The following is a 19398-nucleotide window of genomic DNA, read 5'->3' on the forward strand; positions in this document are numbered from 1 at the left end:
CAGTTGAGCCTAGTATGACCACACTTGAGTCTGCCAATATGGGAAATGTCATGGGACCCAAGGAAATCCAATTTCAGAAATCTTATAACTATGGTGGGCTGGGGAGGTAGCTCAGCTGGTAGAGTACCTGCCTCGCAAGCATAAGGCCCTGGGTTCAATCCCAGCACCACAAAAAAAAAAAAAGAAAAAAAAATCTTATAACTATGACCTCCCATTATTAAGAGGATACATTAAATAGAATATGTAATCTTTATAAAATAAAAACATTTTTAGATTGTATATGGCATATTCTTTAAAATTTGAAATATTATTTAGCTTTAAAATATTTTTAAAAGTTTCCAGAGTAAGCCTTCTAGTAAAAGAGTAAAAACCCAACAGTATTCCATGTTTACCTTCTAAAGTCATTACAGAAACATTTTTCTTTCCATACCTTCAGGGGGTCTCTGCAACTTGGATTTCCGATAAAACAACATGTAGGCACTTTCTTTACCCTGAAATTGCTGTTCGATATCTTTCTCCTTGATTGGTTGGACTCTGGAGTCATTTATATCAAACCAGTGGGGACAGGCAGTACTATCACTTAATCCTGGGGCTTCTGAAGCAAGCATCTGGAAACTCTGTTGATTGGTACTTTGGTAGTTAGAGTTGGCCTGGATGGGATGACTCTTCAGCAGACTAACTGTGCTTCCATCTGAACTTAGAAGAAACAGCTGAGAATGGAGCTGTAAGAACTATGCAGAATCAGACCAAAAAAAAAAAAAAAAAAAAAAGCTAGATTAATTAAAAACAAAATTAAATTAGACCTATAAAAATGATTCTTCCTTTCTGTGGTTAGATTTTTTTTAGAAACTTCTTTACTTTTGGCCCAGTCCATGAGGGGGGAAACATTCATTTGGGTACAAGAAGACATTTAACAAAAATCAAGAGAATTCTGTGAAATTGTCTAATAGTTATATCATGGGAGAAAGCTGCCATGCCGTAACCTAAAAAGCATTTTAATTATATCTTGCTAATGCTGTTTTTAAAAAAGTACTTAAATGAAATGGATTAGGTAGAACAAGAACTTTTGAAATATTTAAAAGCTATCTAAACAAAGTACAAAACAACGGCACTCACACAAGGAAGCACTATCAAAGGTAATGTGAAACCAGTGATCCAGACAGATCTGTTGGGATAAAGGGGTAGTTATGAGCCTGAATCATCTGTTAACATGCAGCTGAGTGTTGTCTGTTCTGGAAGCTAATAGGCAAGCTCATAAAATCAGAGCACAGAAAAGCTGAAGTCACAGTCCCAAAGACAATTTCCCAAATTCTTGCTGAAGGATAAGGAGGGGGAAAAAAAAATCTCTCCCTACTGCCCATCCCTCCCTCTCCACTCTTTACCTTCTTGCTTCTCTGGGCCTTGTGTCCCCTTCTCCTTCCCTCTGCATGACCGTACTCTATATCCAAAAGCACTGGGGGCCACACGTAACATTCTATGATCTCATCAATCAAGGAAAGGGGAGTCTCATTTTTCTCTTAAAAGAAAGTAATCTGTGGTAATGTCAACTTCCTAGTCTAAAGTAACGTTTTATCACAAGTAGAAGAGCCTATTGCACTTGACCCAAAGACAATATTGTTAACAGTGGGTATGGAAACACAGTTTTGTAGTTAAAAAATTTTAAGGAATGATTAAATATCAACAATTCAAAAGTTTTGAGTAATAAACTTCCTATATAGCCAAGTTTTTCTTCGATAGAAGAGGATTAATTTTTTTAAGCCTCAAACTTCAGCACTGACTAGAAAGCTTTTCGATTAGATTAATCATCCTGATAAAAATGACAAACTCTATAGACAAAACAATGAAAACAACTACTTGGATAGTCATCAAAAGCAGGCCTCAAGTGGAATGGACATAATCCTCCAAGGAAGGGAAGCAAACCAGGTGAGTTCTGCTTAGTCCTCTTTCCTGGTTTGTAGCAGTGCACAGTGGGAGAAAGTTCAAACAGAGGGCAGAAGTCCCACTGGGCTGTGGGGGCAAAATCTGAGAGTACCAGAAAGGCCAGAAAGTAAAGAGAAAAATTCCACAAAGGAGCTTCGAATCTATATTCACTTCCCCAAATCCCTGGCTAAATCCTAAATGGTGGATGGATAGGCCAAGGATCCAAGAAGCCCAGCAGGAAACAATAGCTAGGAAGGTCAGCATCTGAGCAGAGATGCCTGGGGTTGCCAAGTTAGATGAAGATGGCACTTTTTCTCAATAAGCCAGATGATAAATATTTTAGAAGTCAAATTGCGAACATTATGTAGGTACTTACATAATCTTATAAAAAGTAACCACTAAAAAGTGTTAAGATCATTCTTAGCTTGGGACTGCTCAAAAACAGGCAGTGGGCCAAACTGTGCCCACAGGTCATAGTTTGCTAAGCCTTGCCTTCAGAGGAAAGGCCATGGCCAGGAGTAAGAGCTATACCCTAGCACTCAGGAAACACTGCAACAGTCTCACTCTACCAAAGCCTCAAATGAAGCTTCTGGAGGATCATAAAAATTCAAGATAATTTAAGGACTTGTTAGAATGCAACAAAATTCTTCTGAGAAAAATAACCTAGTCTAGCATCTCCATGACACATCATTCACAATGTCTGGTGTATAACTAAATATGCTGAGAGAGGTGGAGGCAATGGGGAGATGATGGTCAAGGACACAAAGCCTCAACCACAAGGTGGAGTAAGATCTTTTCTTTGAGGCAGATTGTATTGCATAGTATGGTGCGCACAGAAAATAATACACTGTATATTTCAAAATGTTAGTAAATCTTAAATGTTCTCACCACAAAAAATGATAAAGTAATATTAGCTTGATTTACTTATTCCACATTCTACTCATAAATGATAACATCACTTTTTACTCCATAAATATATATAATTATTAATTCATAATTAAAAGTAAAAATTAATATGTAAAAAGAACATATGACTGCAAAGAAACAGGTCAATGTGACTCAATCAAAGATGGAACAGTCAATTCATAGGAGAAAAACAGGCAATAGGAAGAGACGAAGAATTACCCTATATATTATTATAGCAAAAGCTATTAGAAGCATTTTAAAGAATTTATGGGATAAAGGGCTAGAAGTGTAGCTTGGAGGTAGAATACTTGTCCAGCATACACGAGGCCCTAGGTTTGATCCCCAGTACTGGAAAAAAAAAAAGAATACAGGAAAAGATGAACAGAATGAGTCAGAGAAGGGGAATTTCAACAGAAATGGATAGAGAACTAAGTAGAAATTCTAGTGCTAAAAAATACAATATCTGAAACAGAAAGTTCACTGGTTGGGCTTAACAGAAGAAAAAAGTTAGCAAACCTGAAGATGAATCAATGGAAATTATCCACACTGAAGTAGGAGAGGGGAAAAAAATGAAAAGCAAACAAAAATGGAGACCTGAGAACATCTGAGACTATGAGGAAATAAATGTTAAATGGTCACCTAAGTGGAGTACTCAAAGGAGGAGAGACAATGGCCAGAAAAACCAACTGCAGAAAAAAGGTCAAAACTTTTCCAAAATTAAATAATGATTTCAGGCTACCACATATTAAAAAAAACAAAAACAAAAAACTTACCAAATACAATGCAAATAATTACAAGGAAGACCATATCTAGACGTATTAGTGCTGAGTGCTAAAAAGCAAGTGTAAAATCTTAAAAAACAGATAAGAGAAAGATAGATTATGTTCAAAAGAACAAGATTTTAAAAATTATAGCCAGAGCACAATAGAATATCTTTAAAATGCTAAGAGAAGAACAAGAAAATGATTGGTCTATCACTCTACATTCAGCAAACATAAGTAAAAAAATGAAGGAAAAAATAAAGATTTTCAGAAAAACAAAAGCTGAGAGCATTATACACTAGCAGGCTGAACTCCAAGCTAAAGGACATTCTCTAGGTTGAAAGAATAATAAATGCAATGGGGATAAACAGAAGGAGTGATGAATATGAGAATGGACAAATATAAAACAATATTTTTTTTCATAATTTCTTCAAAGTTGTATAAGTGTTCAAAGCAAAATTAGTAAGGTATAATGGAATTTACATCATATGTAAAGGCAAAATATAAAAAGATAATAGTAGAAAGGAATAGAAATGTGGAAATGGAATTGTATACCATTGTAAGCACCTTACTTTGAACACAAAATAGTATAGTATTAATTCATAATTAATACGCTTCGGTATAATGTAATCTGGAGACAAACCACTAAAACATTAAATAAACAGGTAAAACTAAAAGGAGATACAGAGGAGATAAAAACAGATTGCTAAATCACTTGATTGCTCTAAAGGAAAGGAGAACAAAACAAAGAAGAGAGGAGAAATAGAAAACAAACAGCAAGCTGTTAGATTCAAGCCCAACATAGCTATTATTATATTAAATGTAAATGAATGAAACATTCTAATAAAAAGCAAGAGACTGTCAAACACTCTCATTTGAGAGAAAATGATGAAAGATGAGGAAACCCAACAAAAGCAGTTCTCTTTTCTTTTTTGGTACTGAGGATTGAATCCAGGGGTACTTCCATGGAGCTGTATCCTGAGTCCTTTTCGTTTTATTTTGAGATTGGGTCTCAACTATGTTGCTGAGATTGCAGGTGCATGTGCCACTGTGCCCAACAGCAAAGCTGTTTTCTTGAAAAATTTAATAAGCTTGATAAACTCCTAGCAAGACCGATGAAAAAGAGAGCTAAAAATAACAAATATTAATATCAGAAATGAAAAGAGAGAGAGAGAGAGAGAGAGAGAGAGAGAGAGAGAGAGAGAGAGAGAATAATTTCAGGTCCTACAGACATTAAAAAGAGGTGATACTTTAAACAACTTGATGCCAACAAATTTGACACTATAAGAAGGAACAAGCTAACAATATAGCTTCAAGATATATGAAGTAAAAGTTATCAAAACTAAAGACGGGACAAACCACAATTATAGTTGGGAGGGTTTTTGTGTGTGTAAGTGACAGGGTTCAGGCTGGTCTGCAACTTCTGGGCTCAAGCAATCCTCTTGCCTCAGCCTCCCAAGTAGCTGGCACTATAGGACTGCACCACTATGTCTGGCTAATCAGGAGACTTTAAAACTTCTCTTTTAGTAATTGACAAAACTAAAAGATCAAAAAAATAAAAATTAGAAAGAACAGAGAAGAAATAATACCTTTAACCAATTTGACCTAGTTGATGCTTATGAAATACCATACCCAAAAGCTGCAGAAAAAAAATTGTCCACATAGAATATTTAGGAAGACAGACCATATTCTGAGTCATGAAGTAAGTCTCACTAAATTCAAAAGAACTAAAATCATATGGATCATGTTCTCAAAGTACAATGGTATTAATCAGAAATCAAATTATAGACATAACCAAAAGATAACTAGAAATCCTCAAATATTTGGACATTAAGCAACCCAGTTCGAAAGAACTCATGGGTCAAAGAAAGGATCATCAAGGGAAATTACTATTTTGAACTGAATGATAAGGAAAACATGTCAAAAAGAGTGCAGCTAAATTACTCAGAAAGGAATTTATGGACTTTAAAAGCATGCATTAGAAGGTAGACTTAAAAACTGAGATGATAGACTAAGAATCAAGGAAAATATGATCAAATTAAAGTCCAGGAAGTAGAAGGAAAGAAGTAATCTAAAAATGAGGACAAAAAGCAAGGTATGCTGGTGCATGTCTGTGATCCTGTGATTCAGGAAGCTGAGGCAGGAGTATCACAAGTTTGAGACTAGCCTTAGCAATTGAGTGAGACCCTAAGCAACTTTTTGACCCTAAGCAACTATTTGAGACACTGTCTGAAAATAAAAAAAATTTTAAAAACAGCTGGGGTTGTGGCTCAGTGGTTAAGTGCCCTTGAGTTTGATCCCCTGTACCACAAAGAAATGAAATAAAAGTTAAAAAAAATTATTTCATTAAGGACTAAAATCAATGAAACAGAAACAGATACTCAGTAGAGAAAAATCAATAGGATTATATCCTATTGTATCAAAGGCTGTTGATTTTTTTTTAAAAAGCTAAACTCTAGCAAGAAAAGAACACAGAAGATAATAAGAGAAATGAAAAAGGGTTTTGAAATAACTTCAGGTTCTATAGATGGTAAAAGCATAACATGGGATGCTAATTTTGAAAACTTCATGCCAATAAATTTGACACCCTATATAAAAGGCCAATTCCCTAAACAATGCAATTTTCTAAAATAATACACAGAAAATTGATTTTTGGTGGCCTGATTAAAAGATGCTCTTAAACAATTATTGCAGTGGGTAAGTGCTTTGCTTCTACAGAAAACAGTTCCTAAATGTTCACTAAATGTTCTGTTGCTTTGCTTGGTTATTTTCAGTCAAGTTTTTACCTTTTATTCCTGATAATATGCGTTTTTGCATTGAACATTACAGGCTAGGAAATGAGGTAACTGAGTTTCTAAAAGTTAGAGCTTTGGGGTAATTTGTTGTTGCTGCTGTGATTAAGGGCTACTTCCTCTTTTTTTTTTTTTGCTGACTTCTTGATAAATGACTTAATAACTGATACTCTATAAATAACTCAGCTAAATTATAGCTACTAAACAAAAATATTGATTTTATTTTTACCTACTTAAAATATCTTGGAGAAAAATTCGTGTTGTTGGGATCATAACAAATGTCCTGAGACTAGAATTTCCTATGTTGATGCCATGTATTACCTTTCTCAGCGGCCCATGCTGTTTTCTGTACTTCTTGTTCCAAGATATTCCCATTTTTTTCAAGAGTTTCTGACCCAGTTGATCAACAGTAATTAGATTATTCTCCTCCTTATGAAAGAAATACAAAGTCACTTAAGAAAATCTGTTGAGAAATCATTGCAACACAAATTCTGAGGGACCAACAGGATTATATCTAATTGAACATGCCTAGAACACAACCGTGTAGGTGGATTAAGCGTAATTATTGCTGGGTGTGATGGCACACACCTATAATACCAGCTACTCAGGAGGCTGAGGCAGGAAGATAGTAAGTCTGAGGCCAACCTGGGCAACTTAGGGAACTCTGTCTCAATAACAAAAAATATAAAGGTCTGGGGATGTAGCTCAGTGGTAAAGCATCCCTGGCTTTGATCTCCTGTACTACAAAGAAAATAAATGAAATAAAATAAAATAGATAATAATTATTTCATTATAAATTTTTTTTTTCAGAAAGGTAGCTTAAAGTTTAGTTCTGAAAATATGGATTTTGCTACTTACTATGTGCCACATTTTAACCATATCCAGAGAGTATCCTGATGTTTGGCAAATTCCTGATATTATTTATGAGTTTTAGAAGAAATATTTAAGTAAAAAATATTAATGTCTTATCTGAATATTTCAAAGTACACAAGTTCTGAAAGGGGGCAAGATGTGGCTATTATAGGTTGAACTGTGTCTCCCCAAATTCGTAGGTTGAATCCTTAGCCTGTAATATTTAACAATGTGATTGTATTTGAAGATAAGGCATTTAAAGGGGTGATTAAGTTAAAATGAGTCTATTTTCCTTTTTAGAGTTGTCCCTAAACCAATATGACTGATGGGCTCATATAAATAAGCCTCTTCATTTATGATTGCTATATATGTGAAGAGCTCTCTCTTTCTGCTTCCTAGTGCCATGAACATAGACATAACCTACCTGTAATAAGACTGCTTGTAGTATCATCAATGGATCATCAATCTCCTCTTCATTTTGAAGAGTTTTCAAGTTCACATCTGGCTTACTTTTTTCCTCCTAGGAAGGAAAGCAATAAAAGAATTCCTATCACAAATGTCTTAAAGGAATTGGCAAAATAGGAGTGCCTATGCCACTGGAGAAATGATATAAGCAAGCACTTGACATTCTGACATGACGGATGTGACTGACTCAGCTTCATTTTAGAAATCTGGTGATGTGAAATTCATTCTAACTTCATAGTAGACCCAGTGAGCATTTCCCCAGATCCTCTGTAAGTTGTTTTTTTCCCTAAGAATATTATAAAATTTTTAAAAAGACACTAAAGGAGTTTTGAAAAGACAAATCTTGTTCACAGGAAGACTCCAAACTCCTGTGTGTGTGCGTGAGTGCAGGGGCGTGTGCATATATGAGAACACTGGAAGGTGATTCTAGGAAGGCACACAGAAGCACAAACGAGACCGGCACAACATTCCTGAAGAACAGCATGCAGGGAGACTTGCCCTGCCAGACAGCATGTCTTAAAATTAACCTATGAAGTGTGTATTTGCCCAGGAGGAGGAAGAACCGGACAGAATACAGAACTGAAAAATAGACTCCGGCATTAATGAAGAATAGATCTAATGGAACTGACACAGCAAGCTGGTGGAGAAAAGCAATTATTCAATAGGTGGTAATGGGTAATTTTTCCAAATTAGGGGAAAAAAATTCTCATACCATTCACAGAAAACCATCTAGAAGGACTTATATTTCTGATTTGTTTTGTGGTCCTGGGGAAGGATGGGTACTTCAAATGTCATTAAGTAATGGTCAATGAATGCTGTTTTAAAGAGTTACCACAAAAGACACAATGCTGCAGTCATATTAAACAGGATAAAACTTGCCCTGGCTTTAAATCCTATTGTGAAATCTATGGGCATGGGGTTTATTATTTATAATACATTTTCACATACAATGTGCAGGATGCAAAATCCATATTGTGTTATATAAATCAATACTCATTTTATCTGCTGGAAAAAATTCAATAGTTGCCATCACAGGAAGATTGCTGTTTGTTGTAACACAGGAACTGTAAAGCTGAGAAGACTGTTCCAGACTAAAAGAGACCTAAAAGATAGCTAAATCTAGCACATGGTCTTGGACTTGACACTTGAGTGGGGAAAATATTTTCATAAAAGATGGGGATTAGACAACTGGTGGAATCAATTTAATTATACACTAGACAACAGTAGTAAACCAATGTTAAAATTCTTGGTTTTGATCTATGCTTATGCAAGAAAATACCTTGGTTTTTGGTGGATAAAGATGTATTCAGAGGCAAAGGAGTCTGATGTCTTCCACTTACTTGGTTTAATGAAGTTAATAATGTATACATGTTTGTGTATGCATATGCACAAATGTGGTGTTATAGTTTAGACATGACATATCCCCCAAAAGGTCATGTGTGAGACAATGCAAGGAAGTTTACAGATGAAATGATTGGGTTATGAGAGCCTTAACTTAATTAGCATGCATTAATACATGATGTAGGAAAGTAGGGAGAAGCTGGAGAAGGTGGGTGCTTTTGGGGCTTATATTCTGTGTTTGTTAAGCAGAGCTCTCTCTTTCTCTCTGCTTCCCAGTGCCATATTCTGAGCTGCTTTCCTCATCCATGCCCTTCCACTACGATGTTCTGCCTCAGGCCCAGGGCAAAGGAGTTGGCCATTTACGGACTGAAACCTCTAAAACCATGAGCTCCCAAATAAACTTTTCCTCCTCTAATTGCTCTTGTCAGGTCTTTCAGTCACAGTGGCAAAATAGCTGACTAAAACACACGGCAGTATGTTTACAACTGGAGAATCTAGGTAAAGAATGCACAGGAAGTATTTGTTCTACTGTGATATTTTCTGTAAATGTAAAATTATTTAGAAATAAAAATTTAAAATATATCTGAATTAACTTTAAGGCCCATCAATGTTTTCTGCAGGGTGGATATACAATAAACGGCAAAAGAATCATCAATAAAACATTGTAAAAGGAAATGGAAAAGCCAAGAAATTGCAAAGATATTTCTAAATGAATCTGTACACTTACTTTAAATTCCCAGTTTCCCAGATGATCAACATCTTTAATATATACATGATAATGTCCTCCATAGCAGCCACCTTTGTGTATAATGACTGAGAAGAGGTCATATACATATTCTAAATCATCTAATTCACTCTAAAGGAAAAAGGAAAATAAACATGGATGGTTTAACATAAGATGCTAAGATAAATATAATAAAGTGGAAAAAGAATTTCAAGTATTGAAATTAATAAGAAACTTCAATGTTTATCACTGTCATTTAAATGTAAAGATAAATTTAAATGACTGGCTTTAAATTTTAAAATTTTAAATTCATTGCTCAATTACTATTTCTGCCTCTCACTTAAACATGAACACGTATATCTGAAAAAGCTGTTAGTTTTATGAGCTTTGGCTAAGATCATGTAAGTTAATGTGACACCATGAGTCTGTGGTAGAGGTTTTTAGCAAGAGAAAAACATCTTTGTATCTACCTGTCATGGGATTAAACACACATATTCTGCACCTGTTGAAACTGTCCTATGTTCCAACCAGGCTACCTCCCAAAGTCAGAGTCAGATAAACTATCAACCCTCTTGACACTTCAGTCTTCTGCACAAAGGGAACTCAGCAATTGTGAACAATAGCTTTTCTTATTTATAGGTAATAGAGTAGAATGAAGAAGTTCTTTCCTGCTTTATTAATCCTATGATCACACTTTTCTATAATTAATGCATTTTATATTCACATATGACCCAAGAGATAAACTCCTACATTGGCAATTAAAATAAAAACAAATGGAAACAACTACAGTAGATTAAGAGATACTTTAAATTTCTGATGCAGAAGAAAAAGCCTTAGTTTTCCCATTCAAGGGGTCTGAAGCACATGACATAAGCTCCCTTCTGGTGGTGCCACCTAAACTAGACCAGTGTCACTTGTGATGTAAATGCATACATGGATGCCATCTGAGGGATGCCAGTTACCTGAGGAATTTATTTGCTTATAATATTATAGTTTTAAAGTGTTTAGCAATTGAAAATGTCTGATTCAGGCAAAAGACAGGAGAGAGATGCAAGGTGTTTTCTAAATGTACAGAAATTTGAAAACAAAATTAATGTGCAGTTCCAAGATAAGTGGTCAATTTTAATACTTATTTCAGATCTGTTATACTGAAGTATGTTAAATCACAAGACAAACTATCTTTTATAAAAGGAATGGCAAGTAATATTAACTAACTCTGGGAAAATAATTTATTTTGAGTATGCCAGTAACAGGCTAAGAAGCCCACAGAACACTAAATTCTTTGGTAAATCAAACATTCAAACAAAACCCAAAAAGCTCAGCAATTAGGCTTGAAAGAGAGGAAAGCCCACCTGTAAAGAGTCTGAATTAAAGAATGTTTATAAAAAGATTGTTTTTAACTGAAATTCAATACCTACCTAATAAATATTCTGTACTTAATAAAAATGATTTTTTTATAAGAAATATACCAGTCTCATCATTCTGATTTTAGCATGTATAATAATTATATAAAAACAAATGAAAATAGCTTGTAAAGTAGTTTGATTTTATTAATTAACTTGTTTTCAACACTTTTCTGTCTTAAGGATTACAAATTCTAGATTAGTAAAATTCTATCTGTCTGTTTACTTTCTAGACACATAATTCATTATTACATCTAAAATAAACTAAATCCAAACAGCAAAGTACCAATTAATGATAATTTTTCTAAAAGCAGGATCATTTTTAATTTTGTTTTAAAAATTTCATCTCCAAGGTTTTTCAAGAAGAATTTAATAAAGAGAACTGAGAACTTCTACACTTTAGAAATTCAAAAGGACTGTAAACAAATCAGAAGTCCTCAGCCCAGGGCAATTTTGCCTGCCCCACTCCTCCAAGGAGACATGGACATCTGATCACATGTGAAGACATTGCCAAAGTGGGAGAGGAGTGGGGAAGTTACTGTCATCTAGTAGGTAAGCTGGGTGATTTTTTTTTTTTTTTTGGTGGTGCTAGGGATCAAACCTAGGACACTGGGCCTGCTAAGCAAGTGCTCTACCACTGGGCCACACCACCCCCAAGAGGACAGGAATGCTGGTAGATGTCCCACAATGCAGAGGACAGTCCCCTACAACTAAGAATAACTTAAATCAGAGATTCTGGAAAAAACTGAAAATAAGGTTAAAAAAAAAGATGCAAGTTTAGAAGGTGAAAAGAAAGAATTTAAAAATAAAATAATTCAAACCTGTTCACAAAAAGGCTTGAGATTGATCCGGAGAGGGAATGTGTAACTGCTAGTTTCCTTGTAGCGTTCACACTTCACAAAATCAAAATTAAATCTTAGTAATGAGACAGTAAGAAAGGGAGGCAGCTTGCGCAATTTGGCCGACTGTTAAAAGAAAAATTCACAAAGTTTTAAAAAAGCAGTTATGTGAAAGGATACATGTTACTTAAGGTATGAAAAAACACCTGTAAGCTTTAAGAGAAGCAGGTCCTTAAATCACATAAAGTCATTAACCATGGATTCAATAGCAACTCGATCAGACTCATCTATTTCATGGAACTAAGGGTGGTGTCACTCATTCACGCTCACAACTGAAATCTCACAAGCTAGTTGTTTTAGTGCTGCCATTCGAAAATCCTACTTGATGGGCATGTGGTAGCTGCTCACTATCCCTCTCCATCAGCACCTACTTCCTGCCTGATTCCTGGCCTTTCCCCTTGCTCCTTCATATCTCCATTTCACCTGAACTGCGAACACATGAATTAGGAAAAGTTTAAGTGTATATGTTTTCTCTAGAGGGAAGATCCAGTTTCATTAGACTTTCAAAAGGACTGTGATCCCAATGGTTAAGATCTACTGATAGGGGTTTTATGATTGCTATTTTAAAATTCAAAAGCAGATTAAGCATTTTTTGTTGTTTTAATTCCTTACTTTAAAACTAAACACTACATTAAGATTTTTTTTATTTAAGAGTCATCACTTAGCTGGGTGCAGTGGTGGATGCCCGTAATCCTGGCGACACAAGAAGTTAAGGCAAGAAGATTTCAAGTTTGAGGACAGTCTCAGCAACTTGGTGAGGTCCTAAGCAACTTAGTGAGACCATATCTTAAAATAAAAATTTAAAAGGACTGGGGATGTAGCTCAGATTCTCAATACCAAAAAAAAAAAAAAAAGTCATTACTCGTCCCCCAGACCTCTTGGGGTAATGGCCACAATCATATAAATCTAACATTGCTAAACATATATTTAAAATAATAATTCCACAAATCTAGTGGGAAAAAAAGTTCAATAAAAAAGTCCCAGTCATATAACAACATGTCAGACTTTCAGACAAGCTCTACTAATACACCAAAATAATGGAGCAACTCCATTATGATATGACTAAGACCAGACTGCTAAGGACAGGAAAATCTACATTTACTCAGGTGGCACACAAACCTAAACTAAGAGGATAACAAATCCAAGGAAACTAGAAAAATACAATTTAAAAAGTATCACCATAAAGAAATTCCACTGAAAAAGAATTAAACCAACATTAGGTATATAAAGTAACTGTACTTGTTTAGCAGAAGGCTCTTGTTAGCAAAGGGCTGCTGATTTTTAAAGTACAAATTATGTTCACCCAAAAACTAAAAATGTATATGTAAGCATTTAAGACTTTTCCAAACTCTGAGATTTATACTTACCAGACAGTAGTTCTAACACCACAGGTGAAGTACAAAATAAGTAAACAAATGTAATTCTCTAGGTTTCATAATGGGCAGAGTATATGGCAACATATATCAAACAGTATAAAATTCACCCTGGTTTCAAATCCTGTTGTGAAAGACACAGCCATGGATCTGTTTTTTATTCCACTTCCTTCTATTGTCTCCTGGATACAAAATGAGTATTGAGTGTCATCTGAATTCATGTTCGTTTTATTTGTTGGAAAAGTTCAGTAACTGTCAGCCACAGGAATAGTGCTGTATCTTTTTGGCATCATGGATCCACTGCATAGGTATATCTTTTGTGGTAAACTGTTTAAGATAATGCTCAATAACCACTGAATGAGTTGAGCACAAGTGTACAGTATTTATGAACAGCCTGTCACATCATTCAGTAATGGTGGGACAGTTAACTACTACAGGTAAAAACTATAGCAGCAGGGTTGATGCTACACTGATCAGAGTAACAAGGAGCCGAGAGGAGAGCCAGAGAAGTGCAGAGATGGCACATTCAAGCCAGAGGAATGGGAAACAGCATTAAGAATTTATACATACAGACATTAGAAGTATAGATAATAATCACCTTTTATATTAATATTATTACTAGTATCTAGCAACTTACTAGCATTGGTAATGTTTTTGGTTTTGGAAATTGTATGAAAAGATGCATTAAAAAACAATTCTACTGGGTATGGTGGGGCACACCTGTAATCCCAGTTATTTGGGAGACTGAGCCTGGAAGATCGGAAGTTCAAAGTCAGCCTGGGCAACTTAGCAAGACCTGATCTAAAAATGAGAGGGGTTGGGGGTATAGCTCAGGTATGTCCCTCCATTCAATCTCTAGTACTAAAAAAAAAAAATTCCACCTTGAGAAATCACATACAATTGTGAAAGAGTGGTGAAGAGGAAGTACACACTGTTGCCAGAAGGTAAAACGCGGGAATGAGAAAACCAACTCCACAAAATGTTTTTCTAAAATCTATCCTGTGAAGAGTTACTCAGACGTCAGCCTCCTTGAGAATAAGTAGATAAGACATCCTGGACCCAAAGGGCTCAGCTAGTTAAGCACAGAGAACTTATATCAAAGCTGGGACAAAATGTAAATGTGATCGATTTCCAGCAATGCCAAAGTGCTGGTATCATAAAGAAGCTGGATGGGCAAAATTTATGATGCATGAAAATAACACTGGAGAGGTGTTCCTTTCAGCTAAATGGTAGCTGCCTCTCATTTCACTTGTCAAAGTGGCTCTTCCTTCCTGGAATCCAGGATAACTATCAGTTATATCTACAGGAATGACTGTATGAACATGACAAATTTGAGAAATATCAGAAGTCTATGCTAAAAGATTTATTTTACTTTTCACTCTTAGTTCACACTGTAAAAGAAATCACTTGCTTTCATCCGTCTCCCCTTCATCTTCTATTCTGCTTTGCTGTCCTGAAAGAAAACCAGAAGGACTGCGCTGAGGGCCACGACTAACAAGGTCAACACCCCCAGGTGGGAAAGTGCATATGGAATTTGCTCAAGAGGGACATATGTCAGGGTTAGAAAATAAATTGAGAAAATAAATTGAGAAATCAAAGAGAGCCACTCCTTTTAGGAGCAGGAAACAGAAAGGAATGCTCAGCAAGCTTTCCAATGGTGGGAATAAAAACGAAATACTACCATCTCCTTCATAATAGAGATCTGCCGAAAGCAAGGAATTTATCCAAAAAGCAACCTCAAGAAAAATCAAGGCACAAAAACATTTTTCCTAGGACAGAAGGAAGTTCAGAGAGCTGTTAGGCTGAGAGTCTTAAAAAACTCTTCATTGTAAAAAAATGAAGACAGGTGGTAAATAAAATGTCTTTTCTATCCTTGGGACAAGAGCTTCAAATGTATCCTTCAGTCTTTATCACACAAGGCAGCTTCAGATGACAGACCTTTCTGCCACCAAGTACTATGTGAGCATCCTAGAAAAAGGCAGGCATTGTTACCTTTGCTGCTTTAACCAGACGGTCACAAGTTCCACAATGGTATAGGTTGTCATAGTCGAAAACTTCCTCTTCTACATACATGTTCCAGAGTGCATCTTCCAAACCAGATACGTTTTTGACGGCTACTGTTAGATCTAAGAAGTCTTCCTGAAGTATATAAGAATGTAATATTGAAAAAACAATTTTGCAGAGGTTTATGAACACATTCTCAACTCAAACATACACTGGGAATAATCAGATGTATCTTTCCTAAAACACTGTACATAGGAAGATGTCTGTCTTGATTACTGTGACATTCATAACACAAAATTATCCTTCCTAAATCAAACTATCACCTAGTATAAAAGGTATTAAGAAAACATTTATAAAGGAAGATGTTTACAAGTTTAGATGCAATAAAACACATACCTGACTTAAACATAACACATGCACATGTGTGCACATACACAGTTGATTAGTACTGTTTCAGTCTTTAGCTAGAATTATTACAACAAAGGCAAGGTTGAATTTTATTCCCATATAAATTCTATTTCTTCATTTTCTTTTGCTAAGGTTGGTTTAAGATACACAGTGCAAGTTATAAGAAAATAATTATTTAGAGGCAGGATAAATAGCTATTTCTATGAAAATAAAGAGGGTGGTATTTTTCAAATAGGAAGTCTATCTATTCTAATATAACTACATTTGAATTTTAATACATTTCTGGTAATAAGTGCTATTAAAATCTGGCAAGTGTAAATCATTGATAGTTCTCCATGTGCATGCAATAGCATTATTTTAAGGGACCATGGGGAATGAAAAATGAGAAGACACTGTTTAGTTCATGGTAAAAATCTCAAGTATTAAAACTAACACTTTAGGCTTCAATATGTGTGTGAAAAGTTAAAGTCCATAATTTATAATGTGCTTTCTGTGCCCTGTATTTCACAAGTACTTCAGTGAATTATTACATTAGCACTAATTCAAAGAAACAGAATCCCTCAATTATTTTCAAACTAGGTTGACCAAATGAGCTTCTATTAGCATAGGCAATAAGGGCCAAGAAGTACTGTTTTTACTGTTCTATTTCTTAGAAAACAAAAAGAAATATATGTGTATGTGTATATGTACACAAACACACATACACACACACACACACACACACAAGCAACATATTTATATTTCCAAAAGTGCAACAAACACATTTAGAAAATGGCATTTCTCTCTCAAATACAGAAATTTTCTACAACTCTTGCCATAACAAAGGGAGATTTTTATTAAAGAGTTCAGTGATGAAATAATTAGCTGTATAAACTTTGTACAGCACAGAGATTATTACATTTATATTTACATGAGCAAATTTCTAATATCTAGTTTCCAATTAGATTAAATGAACAATCAGTATTATTAAAAGAACTGAAGGTTATATTAGTAAAGATAGAATTATAAAAGCTGTATATATAAAATGAAATTTACATAATACATAAACATAAGCACATATACATATGAATAAACTTTCTATATATTAATAAATAAAATCTAATATTTAAAAATGCTTGTCAATTTAAATACCCCTCAGTATTTTTATTGCCTCCTTAGTTATCTAATCATGATGATACTGGATTCTTTGAAGAGACTAGTCTATTTGCAAACATCCCTGTTTTTTAAATATTAGAGTACTGAATAAATAGTTTTAAGATATTTGCATCTTTCATTCTACATGGAGAAATCTGGATTATAAACTGATGATTCAGGTATAGTCAGAGTAAAACAGAAAAAAAACCCATAAATTATTTCTAGTAATAAATATTTTTATCCTCATATTACAGATGAGACTTAATTACATGATCTGTAATTTACAATACAATTTATTACTAACACTCTGGTGAATTCACCTGCTTCTCACTGATGTTCTTACATTCATTACAAACAATCTGGTTAACAATGGTTCCATGATAAAGACGACTGATGAGGTCATGGCCAGAGGTCCCAATCAAAGAAGTTTCCAAAGCACTGAAGAGAATTCGATTCAGTTCCTGCACATCATGTTGTCTCATTTCCTACAAAACAGGTAATTTTAAAAAAGTAATTTTGTGCTTCAGGTTTTAAAAACAGAATACAGTACTAGTTTACAAAAACCTAAGATTTATGGAGCAATTCAAAGATAAGCCTTGTTCAGATATAAGGATGACTAAACAAAACAAGCAGAGAGCAGGTTAAGAGAGCACGACCTGCTTTTACCTCTCTACAAAAATGAACATGGGTAGGCCGTGTGGACTGTGCACATGTAACCCACTCAAATGGAAAGTGCCCACATCACATGGGGAACTGCACACATGGTGGTGCCACAGGAGGACAAGGCAGGAGCACAACAGGTTCTGAGCAATGTTCCAGAGCTGGCAGTGTGTTCACAGGTGGAGCTCGCTTAGGTCACAGTGGTTGGTGAATATGATTAAGTATTAACATTAGAGAAGGTCTATAATCTAGACCTTTGAAGTATAAGCCAACAAAACCAAAACTAACTTAGTACTCAGAAAGACTCTCCAGATGGAATGTGCTTAAATTCATTTTGAGTCACTAGCTGAGTGTTAGCTATTCCTTAAGAACAATTTATGAACCAAGCCAAGGGTGCACTGCCAGTTAAGAGGCACAGATGAGAGAAAGATCTGACAGAGGGAGAATCAGGAGGGTGGGTCCTGGGAACTGGGAGGAGCTGGGGCTAGGTGGCTGAGTGTTACTGTACCCAGCTGGGGATGGAGAATGTCTTCCGACCTTGGTACATGGATATCATTGTTGACTTCAATAGGAAAAGCAGAAAGGAGGTACAGGAACACATGCAGAGTGCAGAGGAGGCAGTGAGGGAGGACAATAGAAAAACAAGTTTCACATGACCAGCGGCAGATGAAGGGGATGGAAGCTGGAGCCAGGGGTAGGGCTGAGGATCTTCTTTTGTCTTTTCAAGTACAAGACACCCAAAGATAGAAATCTGTCCTCTATCACTGCCTGAAAGGGAAGAAAAAACTTGCAGCAGTTTTCAGGCTCAGTTTTTGAATAATCCATCATTTGGCAAAGGTGCACTGGAGACCCTCTCCTACCATTAGTCTAGGCCTAAAGGGTTTCTTTAAAATTTTTACTTAGAAAAAATAAAATAGAAAAGGTTTTCATGGCTTTAAGAAGTATGAAGCCAGTAACTTAGCAGGTGCTCACTATCAAAAACAAAGGGAAATCCATTGACTGAGGACTACATCATAAAACACAATGTGTAATATCCACCCAACAGAATAACATTTGACAGTAAGAAGGAATGAACATGAGCACTAGACAAATACACTTGAGAACATCATCTTAACTGAAAGAAGCCAGTTACAAAAGGTCACATATTGCACAATTTCATTCCTATGAATCCATGACAGAAAAACAGACTAGTGGCTGCCAGGGGCTGGGGGAAGAGGGTGATGGGGAGGGACTGCAAATGGGTATGGAGTCTCTTTTTTGGCTGGTAAAAATGTTTCTAAAATTGATGGTAGTGATGGTCATACAACTCTGTGAAAATATTAAAAAACAATGAATTGTACCCTTTGAAAGAGTGAATTTTATGGCATGTATAGCTCAATGAAATGGTTATTTTTTTAAAAGGGAAGGAAAAAGGAATTAATTCGAGGCAGCAGCCCTATACCTCAAATTTAACACACTTATTTAGGGAATGTATTATCACATCACTTCCCTTCAAAGTCCACGTCCTACCTCTTGGATGACAATGTGGTGTCACCTAGGTCAGGAGTGTTCCCAGTCACTTCAGAGCTAATTGTGGAAGGCAACGTAACAGTTCCTATCCCTGCCTCTTTAAAGCTGGACTGTCTCCCACACTCGTCTTTGCAGCAATACATCTATTCAGTAAAAATTTGCTTGAATTTGAATAGCTAACAACTCACTGATATTGATGGTAAGCATCTTTACTTGTTGCTGACCAACGATTAGCATTAGTGTGTTG

At 35.4% G+C, this 19398-nt stretch overlaps 1 protein-coding gene across 6 annotated transcripts in view; it reads right to left on the bottom strand.

The window, feature by feature from the left end:
* USP40 (ubiquitin specific peptidase 40) overlaps positions 1-19398 on the bottom strand; it is a 79823-nt gene that overhangs the window by 55197 nt on the left and 5228 nt on the right. For 4 of the 6 annotated variants that reach the window (XR_013762622.1, XM_079132250.1, XM_079132251.1 and 1 more), the window contains 7 exons: positions 17303-17467; positions 15429-15575; positions 11986-12129; positions 9765-9893; positions 7656-7751; positions 6701-6808; positions 431-731 (listed from right to left, as the gene is read on the bottom strand). Coding sequence is in view for 5 of the 6 variants with exons in the window: in XM_079132250.1 (XP_078988376.1) it covers positions 431-731; positions 6701-6808; positions 7656-7751; positions 9765-9893; positions 11986-12129; positions 15429-15575; positions 17303-17467 (1090 nt within the window). In the remaining variant the exon portion in view is untranslated. Of the gene's footprint in view, positions 1-430; positions 732-6700; positions 6809-7655; positions 7752-9764; positions 9894-11985; positions 12130-15428; positions 15576-17286; positions 17468-19398 lie in introns of those variants that run through there. The other 2 variants (XM_079132253.1, XM_079132252.1) reach the window with 2 other exon arrangements.

The sequence above is a fragment of the Sciurus vulgaris genome (assembly GCF_902686455.1).
Source record: "Sciurus vulgaris genome assembly, chromosome: 3".
NCBI classification, from domain to species: Eukaryota; Metazoa; Chordata; class Mammalia; order Rodentia; family Sciuridae; genus Sciurus; species Sciurus vulgaris.